Source organism: Carcharodon carcharias, chromosome 26, assembly GCF_017639515.1.
Source record: "Carcharodon carcharias isolate sCarCar2 chromosome 26, sCarCar2.pri, whole genome shotgun sequence".
In the NCBI taxonomy this organism is placed as follows: domain Eukaryota; kingdom Metazoa; phylum Chordata; class Chondrichthyes; order Lamniformes; family Lamnidae; genus Carcharodon; species Carcharodon carcharias.
In genome coordinates, this window is record NC_054492.1 from 40524752 (window position 1) to 40535122 (window position 10371).

At 38.9% G+C, this 10371-nt stretch overlaps 1 protein-coding gene across 2 annotated transcripts in view; it reads right to left on the minus strand.

The window, feature by feature from the left end:
• adam10a (ADAM metallopeptidase domain 10a) overlaps positions 1-10371 on the minus strand; it is a 207026-nt gene that overhangs the window by 12897 nt on the left and 183758 nt on the right. For both annotated transcript variants that reach the window (XM_041174819.1, XM_041174820.1), the window contains exons 9-13: positions 9691-9854; positions 6078-6261; positions 5584-5734; positions 3574-3757; positions 2836-2938 (exon numbers count right to left, since the gene is read on the minus strand). In XM_041174819.1, coding sequence (XP_041030753.1) covers positions 2836-2938; positions 3574-3757; positions 5584-5734; positions 6078-6261; positions 9691-9854 — 786 coding nt within the window. The remainder of the gene's footprint in view (positions 1-2835; positions 2939-3573; positions 3758-5583; positions 5735-6077; positions 6262-9690; positions 9855-10371) is intronic.

Below are 10371 nucleotides of genomic sequence, written 5' to 3' on the forward strand. Positions count from 1 at the left end.
CAATGGTGGTATCTCGCTAGAACCACATCAGTACTGATTAACAGACTGATCGCTGCTATCTTATAAGGGAGAACTACCTTTTTGGAGGATGTTACTATGTTATCACCTCCAAACCTGAAGCAGATAGAGCTTTCATCCTTCTTAACCTTCTGCCAATCTGCCTCATCGAGAGACTCCAGCTGGCAGTTAAGCCAATCCATCCCACACACTGTCCAACTGCTGTCTAGAACTGTACAGTTGAAGGGACCGACCAAGATACTCATCACTGGATTCAAACTCTTAGTGACCAACGCAATTCCATCATGGCAGTCACCATCTGCATTTTCAGCCTCAGAAGAATCCATCTCATGGGTCACTTCAAAAACACGATTCTTTAGCTGTGGGCAATTCAGCGCAGAATGAAACTGAGAATCACACCAAAAACACCGATTAACCATTCCCTATGCATATTTTGGGTTTAAACACCTACGGTCACTGTTGCAGACTTTTGTTCTGACTATCAAATTGGCTAAGGTTACGACCATTTTCAGGCCTCCTGTCATTAACGCTGTCTTTGTATTGGAATTTTTATGACACAGAAGGAGGGGGCCCATCATGTCTGTACCAGCTCTCCAAATGAGCATTATGACCAAGTGCCTTTGCCCTGCCTTTTCCCCATACCCCTGCACATTGTTTCTAATCAAATAATCACCTAATGCTCTCGAGTGCCTCATTTGAACCTGCCTCCACCACACTTCCAGGCAATGCATTCCGGACCTGGAACACTCTGTGAAAAAGTTGTTTCTCTCGTCACATTTGCTTCTTTTGCAAATCACTTTAAATATGTGCCCTCTTGTTCTTGATCCTTCTTCTCTCTTTCTACCCTGTCCAGCCCACTTTTGATTTTGAACATCTTGATCAAATCTCCTCTTAGCCGCCTTCTCTCCAATTAGAACAGTCCCTATCTCTCCAATGTATCTTCATAGCTGAAGTTTCTCATCCTGGAACCATTCTTATAACCCTCTTCTGCACTCTCTCCAATGTGTTCACATCCTTCCTTTAGTGTGGTGCTCAGAACTGTACACAATACTCGAGCTGAGGACTAATGAGTGTCGTATATAAATTCAGTATAACCTCCTTACTCTTGTACTCTATGCTCCTATTGATAAAGCCAGGATACTGTATGCTTTATTAACTGCTCTCTCCACCTGTCCTGCCACCTTCAATGATCTATGCACATATACACCCAGGTCTTTCTGCTCCTGCACCTCCTTCAAAATTTCACCCCTTATTTTAATATTCGGCCATCATAGAATCCTCCATCCTTTGTTTCACAACATAGTTGCTCATATTTGCTAAGAAGGAGGCTGGGAATGACTGTTTCCCCAGAAATTCTTTTAGGGCAGCAGCCACTTGATCCAGGAGAGAGTCTTGCCCACGGAACTGAATCCCCATCAATTACAAAAGTCTATCAATGTGGAAAATGTGAGCACAATCCAGTAATTTAAATGTCAATACCAACTCCGAAATTTCAAGTTCAAATCTCTTTAGTCTCTTACACTATTTATCAAAATCCATGATATATTCTTCCATGGACTGATCATCTGTTTTCCTGAATCTATCAAAGATTGTCCAAGTTTCATACGCTTCCAATAACTCATCCTTCTTGTAAAACTTATCCAAAAATTGTAATAGAAGGGTCACTCCCTTTTCGTTGACCAAGTCATTCACTTCCATTTCTGAAAACACTTTACTGCTAATCATACACTTTTCTGGTAATGATAAAGCCAAGGAATACCTCGCTTCCCATAAATTAATAATAATAAAAAAATTTGAAGACAGTTGCCAACTAGAAAGCTGAATAAATAACTCAGGAAATGGTTTGTGAAGCCTGGGAGTGGTGTTTTGCATGGATGATGGATGCCAGACTTGAACCTTACGGAAAGAGGAGACCAGCTTGCTCAATAGCTTTGAATTATGGGTTTAGAGGAGAATGGAAAGGATCAGCTGGACAGAAAAAGTAACAAATGATGAGATGCTTTCTTTTTATTACTCATTCTATTATTCATTCATGGGATGTTGGCATCACTGGCTAGGCCAGCATTTATTGCCCAACCCTAACTGCTCTTGAGAAAGTTGTTGGTGAGCTGCTTTCTTGAACAGCTGCAGTCCATGTGGTGTAGCTACAACCACCATGCTGTTAGGGAGTTCCAGGATTATGACCCAGTGACAGTGAAGGAATGATGATGCATTTCCAAGTCAGGATGGTAAGTGCATTGAAGGGGAACTTCCAGGCGGTGGTGATCCCATGTGTCTGCTACCCTTGTCCTTCTAGATGGTGGCGGTTATGGATTTGGAAGGTGCTGTCTAAGGAGCCTTGGGGAGTTGCTGCAGTGCATCTTGTAGACTGCACACACTTCTGCCACTGTGTTTTGGTGGTGGAGGGAGCGAATATTTGTGAAGAACGAATGAACAGAAATTTACTGAACATAATTAGGAACAGACGGAAAGCCTGGGTAGGAAACACCTTAAGAGGAAATGGACTATGGAGGGATGTTTTCTCGGAAAAAGAGGAAGAGGAAGGAAGAGAATATCAATGATGGATAGTTTGAAAATTGAAGGAAGTTATTGGCAAATGAAAAGACTGGCACAGGATAGACAGACATGGAAAGGCTACTATGAGCTGAGGGCCTGCCTTTGGGCAGAGCACAAATGAAGATGACAATGACGCGTTTTTAAACGCTTTACAGAACCAGCAGCTGAACAACATAATGTGCCTGCTTGAATCAAGTTTTGGTCCATAACTACCTGAAAATTGGGGCTCTTTATCATCTCCAATTATCACACAGCACTTACGTTTCTCCATACAGCAAACATGGCACAATTCTGTTTCATCATCCTCATTTGAACAGGTACACTCCATAAGCTTGTACTTCTCACAGATCGATCCAGAGCATTGCTGTGAGGAGGTGTATTAAATATTGTTGAGTTGAAATATTTGTTAATTACAACAACAATTCCTACATAAGCAAATGGATCCATCCAGAGAGAGAAATAATTCTTGCACTGTACACGTTGCTTAGATTTTGGAGAACAATTGGTTTTAGAGGAATACTGAAAATCAATTGATTTTATTTAGATCGAGTACTAAAATTTCTGGATCACTTAAAGAAAAATGTATTTTAAACGATGTAAAGTTACTTCAACACTGAAACGAATGAAGTGAGCAGTTTATTCACAACAGTTCATGGACCGAGCATTTAAAATTTAGTTCACAGCACATTATAACATTAATATGATCCACAGATAAAAATCATAAGCTATTATCCAGATATTCCATTAAATGCCCGAGAAAGTTCTCATGTGCAATTATTCTCAAATACATATACTAAAAATATTTAGAATGCATAAACAAAGCATTAACTCTTCATGCAAGACAGATATTACCTAATTAAACGCACATACGAATCCTACCCTGTCAACTATATACCCAAATTAAATATTGTCTATAAAATAATTGCACCTCTAACTGCTCATAGACACATTCAGATTAAGATTTATATACATGCGTAGACACACAAATGGGTCACTTACTCCTTTAATGCACACTTGGGTTCCCCTATTACAAAGGGTAAAGTTGTCTTTGGGATCAGATGTTGGACATAGAGCAGCTCCACCATTACATTTCCCTTCCTTAGCACAATCTGACTCATTACGGCATTTTTCATCGATGGGCTTAAAAGTGCACCCTCTGGTACAGCATGGTCCTTGACTTGGGCTGGAAAAAAAGGCCAGAAGAAAATACTTTTAATTCCAAGTTATTTTAAAATATTCTCTGTGTCACATACAATATTTATGAACCCTAAAAAGTAATTAGTATCACTTTATTTGCTTCCTGGCTTATTTTGCCACTGCAAAAAATCCTCCAAAGATACCCAACAGAAGGTAGAAACAAAGTTCATTAATACTTTAAGATGGAAATAAAGGAAAACGTCCATTTAGTTCCCATTCTTCAAAATGAATTCCACTATATATTACTTGAAGTTAGTGTAAAAACAGAAAGAGCACCATTGGCTATTTTGTAACATGTTGAGATTCTTTTGAAGTAATTGAAATGATGGAATTGCTCTGCATCTCCGTTTTACTGTAGGCCCAAACAGGAAAGCTCGAGACTTAAGATTTCAACAGATCAGCAGGTGCAACTGTTCAAGCCTGTATTTCAATCATGTCGCTCGATTAAAGTCCAGATATGGTTCAAAAGGGAAGCCAGCATCCATATGGATACAATGCCACATGAGAATTAAGACAGGACTTCATAATTAATCAGCTAGCATTTGTTGATGAATTCTTGTATGTTTTTTTTTTAGAAAATCTTAACCATAAAAATGTGAAGGCCAATTCCCAAGTATTGAGATTTTTGCCTGCTAAACTCAGCATGTTCTCCCTTACATCATTTCAAAATAAAGTAATACTGAAGTAAATTCATTTCTCACTTCCTCAAAGAATGGGTGCCAATACTATACAAGATGATAAAAATTGGCCATCTACAGTCAGCAGCTTGCCATTACTCAATTATTTATGCCTGCAAGTTTAACTTTTCAACGAAAAACTTTGAACTGTGTAAATTCAGGATCTCCGGCAATGAAATCTATGTTGTATTATTGGTAAAGGTTAAAGTTGGTGTTTATTTCAATTTCTGCTATGGTAAATGTTCAGAGGGGGACATATTGTCTGCCCTCCTCCAGCAGTCAAACATAGCTGTTGCTGTTGGAAAGCGAACCATGGAAAGCAGTGCCAGTCTGAGAAATAACCGGTAGCAAGAAAACACTAGCACTGAGGTTTCATGTGGTATAACACACCACAGTTACACTGATCACAGTCAGACAGTTAAATTACTCCTGGTATTAGATAAATTCACCACTGAAACACCTAAAGGCAACATTTTACCAAGATCACCATAGATTAACTTTCCATGTTAGACTTATTAATAAACCAGTTCTATTAAAGTTTCACCACGGTATCGCAGATGAGCATACTTTACAATTTTAAACTTGACTGAACTTGGAGAAACCTTCTAAACGCACAACCATTGAACTGGACATGTCAGACTTCAAAAGCTGAAACTCAGGATGTTAAACTTCAAAAGCTTGAATCGCTTTGGCAACTTAAAATCCCAAGAGAATTTAACTTTTTTCAGTTGCTTGGATTGGACCAAGACAGATCAAAAATGAAACAATTTTTTCCAATATAATTAGGTTGCTGTCTGTACAATGTATCATCTGTCAGCTTAAGCAGATCTTAGCAGTAGATTCCTTGCTGTATCCTGCTTGGGCACTTGACAATTTAAATTGAAGTTTCAATCATAATAGAATTCTCCTTCTCTGTTTCCTCCCAATTGTACAGATTATTTTCTTTTCAATCTCTATACATAAGGATCTGTTACAAAAAACAGTTCAGTCATCGCAGCTGCCTCTCAGTCAGTCAACTCCACCATAATCGTACACTGAGCCTTGACCATAGCATTGGCTTTCTGTGCAGATGAGGCAGGAAAAGCCAAAATGAAACCATTCAATACAATGTTGCTAGCAGCTTAAATGTGCTTACCTGCACTGTTTGTTTGGTTTAAGCTTGCATTTCTTCTCTTCTGCCTCATTTGCATCATAGCAGCATGCATCTCTGCATTGGTCACTGTAACCACAGTCACATTGCTCCCCCTCTTCAACTAAACCATTGCCACAAATGGGTTTGCCAGATTCTTTTAGAAAAAATATTTTCCAAGTTAGCATCAAGATTCAGTGCATGAGTGAAGTATCTAAACAATTCAAATGCTACTTCTGAACTGACAACAATGAACCAGAACTGAATAGTCACAATGAGTAATTCATGACCGACTGTTGGAAATTGAAATAGGAATGTTGCATTAGCTGAAAACAGAGTCAGAACTACCGAACTCAAATAGAACATTTAAAACACCACGGATTATTAGTTAGCTTCCTACAAACGGAAGCCGGGTAATGCTTAATATTTTATTTCTGGTATAGAACTGTATTATTAATAAGCAGGTTACCATTTTTGTTCAGCTGCTGTTTTATACTTACCAACAAAACAGTTGTTTCTTTTCTTGTCAAGGACCTGGCTGATGTTTTTAATGCTACAGGTAGAGAATTTATTGTTGTTCTGCTTATCACCAGATGTAGCTCGCGCATACATAATATAATTGCCTTTTTCTTTCACTTCCCCAGACTTGGATTCTCCTGGGGTACATTCAGAGCCAGAATCATGCTGAGGAAATAAATAGAAACAATAGTATGTTGAATTTCATTCACAGCTTGTAATATAATCAAGATAGTCTTTGTACTACTGCTCACTGGGAAAGATACAACAGATAGGCAAGTTTCAACAAAAGGCCACCAACATTTTTAATGCACCACCACACAATAAACTATAGGGAGTTTGAAAAGCTGACCCAATTTTTTCAAAAAGTGCAATAAATATCCATGCAAGCCATTTCTCCAAATACTTTTGGACTTCAAAAGCTTAACCCATTTCACATTTTTGCAGTGTGACTTTTATCAAATAAAACAGCTTAACTAAACCACTTCTCACGCCATTTCTAAAGGCTGCTGTTTGAAACTAGATCAGAGGCCAGCACTGCTCCCTAAATGCATGCATCTTGTCAAACAATGGCCCAAATCTTCCAATAGGCAGCACTGCTGTGTGCATTGCCTCTGCCACGAAGATTTTCCCAACACAACACAACAGCCCACCTTTTCCAGAATCTTCTGATCCTGGCTGATACAAAAATGGGCAGTGCAGTGTTGCCTGTCTAACACCCAGTAAGTGGAGTGGAGTCAGGGGAAAGGAGAGGACATGGCCCTTACTGTAATCTGTTTAAAGGTCCAGTCTTTTAATAAACAAAGGGGCAGGTCCAGGGTTCAGCAGGGGTTGGTGGGTCAGTGGGGTAGTCAGGTCGGTTGGTTGTAGAGTTAACTGGCTGTTAGGCTTGGTTTTCAACCGCCAGTGTGTGTGCCCATGCATCAGGACTTCCACAGGGTCCTGGCATGCATCTTCTGTCAGACATCAATCCAGTCTCAAATGATCCGGAGACAGGAATATTTGGGCCATCGTCTTCACAGAAGTTCAGCCTTCTTAACCAAGGGCTAAAATAGAGGGAGACAGCCTCATATACCACACTTGGGGTGATGGAGGTGCACTCCAAGTTAAGAAGAATCTAGGACCACATCCGAATTCTGCATTAATCTGTGCTTATTGTGCAAAACCTCTTGTCTTTGAACTTGCATCATCAGTTCACACATCAGCTGACTATTTCAAATTTTTTTTTTGGAGTATATTGAGTGAAAGGTAGAAAAGAAGATTGGAGAAATACAGATTCTAAAGCATCATACTTTTCCATCCACTCCCCTATTAACATGACTTCCAATAATAATCGGCATTACTCCAACTACTAATACTCCAAAGAGAACAAAGTATCTTTTATCTCAAAATGCTGCCTGGACTGGATGGGCACAGGCAGCCTTGCATTACCTATATACATGCGCTCCCATTTTATCACACCTTCAACACCTGCCTATTATCATATGTTCTCTTTTTAGCTAACTTGCCATCAATAATATGCTGCGCAGTAAACAACTGGCATGTGCTTTGTGCATTCAAACTCAGTCACCCACAGTCTTCCTCTCAAGCTTTTCCCTCCAAACCAGCTGTATCTCGACCAAAAATTATTTCTTTGGGCAATTGAACTTCTCCAAAACTAACCTATTTCCATTGATTATTCTCCCACAGAGAATTCTGTACTACTAAGCCAAGCCAAATTGATTGTAGAGTCAAGCTGAACTTTAGGATTTGAGCACAATCCTGGTTGACACTCCAGGGAGTGCTGTCTTTCAGTTGGATGTAAAAGAAATTGCAATTATTTTCCAGAGAGGGTGTTCCCGCAGTGTCCTGGCTGACATTCATCCCCCAACCATCAAAATCAGATTTGCTGTCAATCAATTCATTGCTGCAGGCAAATTGGCTTCAGTATTTGCCTACAAACTAGCTATTACTACACATGAAGAAAACGAAGTGCTTTGGGATATTCTGATGGAATGACAGGTATTTAAACATAAATGGAAGTTGTTCTATCAGTTGCAACAGAAGTTCAATTAAAAAGTAAGGACCTTTCTCTCCACTACCTTCCATCCTAAGGCTGTGCTAAAACAACGATTTGGATCACACACACAACAAATAATTTTGGCATCCCTGCCACAACCACCCCACAATCTGCTGCTAAGTTATAATCTACTGCTAACATTTGCAGAAGGAAAACTTGCTAAACTAAAACCACAACCCCTTACTCATTTCTCCTGCCTACCGAATAAACCCCTGACAAAACTCAGCAGGTCTGGCAGCATCTGTGGAATGAGAAACAGAGTTAAAGTTTCGATTCAGAGCTGAGTCATACGGACTCGAAGCATTTCGGTTTCTCTCTCCACGGATGCTGCCAGACCTGCTGAGTTTTTCCAGCATTTTCTGTTTTTATTTCAGATTTCCAGCATCTGTATTATTTTGCTTTTATCCAATAAAGGCTGTTCTGATCTCAACTAAAGTTTCTGTTCACTCTTGTATGTTATATTTATTAGGGGTGTCCATTCTACTCATCATCCAAGATAGTACTTGATAAGTGAACTGCTACTCTTTTGCAACTTGCACAGATGTTTCTAATACTTCAAAACATTCTTATTTTTTGAAGGCTTCATTTCTGCAGCTTTCACACCCCTACTTACTCTGTGGCAAGTGACCCTCATGTCTTGATCAGAGTACCCTTTCAGTTTCCCGTTTCTTTAGCATAATGTCATATTTTCTATCTATTCTACTGAGTACTGTTTCCTATATTAATACTCAAATTTCTTTTCTTACTTTGGAACACTCCATCTATATAGTTAATTTATTGACTGTTTATGAGATGGAAAGCCAGATATTTTTGAGCAATTTAAGCAAAAACTCTAAGCTATTATCCTTAAACATACACATGCAAGTCTTGTGCCTAACACATCCAACTCACTTCCAAGTTACACATATGCAAAGTGCAGGTCGCACATGCACCTGATTGCATGTTTACAAAGCAAGTTACTACAGCAGCATCTTAACAGCACTGTTTTAAACAAGCTTCTGCAGCAGCAATTCATCTATAATTGTGACCTGTATAACTGACCACAGAATGAGCAAAGTCCACAGCACTGTATCACAGGGAGCAGATGAGGCTAATCACAGTCAGAAAAAGTAAGTACTGCAGATACTGGGTTAGGACTCTGATAAAAACTTGAGATGCAAACCCTACCTCCCTCTCTCCACAGATGCTTCCTGACCTGCTGAGTGTTTCCAGCATTTGTATTTCTGGATCAGATTTCTGGTTAAGTCTTATTAGACATTATGCTGACAAAGAAATAGCCCTTATTAAAAAAACTGCACTTCAGTAGCATATAGCTTTCTTCAATAATTAAGGATTAAAATATATGCACTCACTTACTAATGATATTTGTGTTAATTTGTATAACACTCCAGTCATTCTAAAAGTATAATTTCCAATTTAATGCAAGAAATACCTTGGGAGATCCACTACTAATTTAATTACTGGCTCACTGATATTTCAAGCAAAATGATTAGGAATCAAATTTTAGTTACAGTTGGCTATATTGGTTTGATACTTACTGGAGAGCCAAAGTTGTGGCCTACTTCATGAGCGAATGTGATGTGAGAGACTTTAGGAGGGACATGAGAGCCATAGTTTTGAACAGTGATAATTCCAGTATTGAGGGATTTCTTCTTGCCATCAGAATAAAGTTTGCTTTTTTCACATATCCCTCCAGAGCTTCCTATGTTGAGAAACAGAATACAAATGGATCAGTACTTAGAAGCAAAGGAAATATTTTGACTTGCAATTTCATCTGAACCTATGGGAGAGCCATCCACTTTCATATTGCTGTTGGATTGTGAGCTAGTGAAAGAAATTGTGAGAGACAAGGAGAGATATTCTGTACAATGAAGATTTCGGAACAATTTTAGGAAGGCCATCCACCTCTAAAAACTGACATATGACCAGGAATCTGGTTACATTTCTTATTAGTGCAGCAAAGTTAACTATTCCTAATAATAAGTACTTTGAATAACCAGTGATATCTAAAAGAATGCTCATTTTTCTTTTATAATTAACCGCCATATTGCCCTTCTCACTCTGAAACCAGTTCGATCTGGAATACAAATGATGCTAAACATACACAATTCCTGTATCATATGGAGGTACTGCAGCTCAGGGAGGGTATATTGTACTGTGGGATATTATTTTAAAAGTGCTAATATATTATTTTGCTGCATATTTTTCCCCAGATGTAT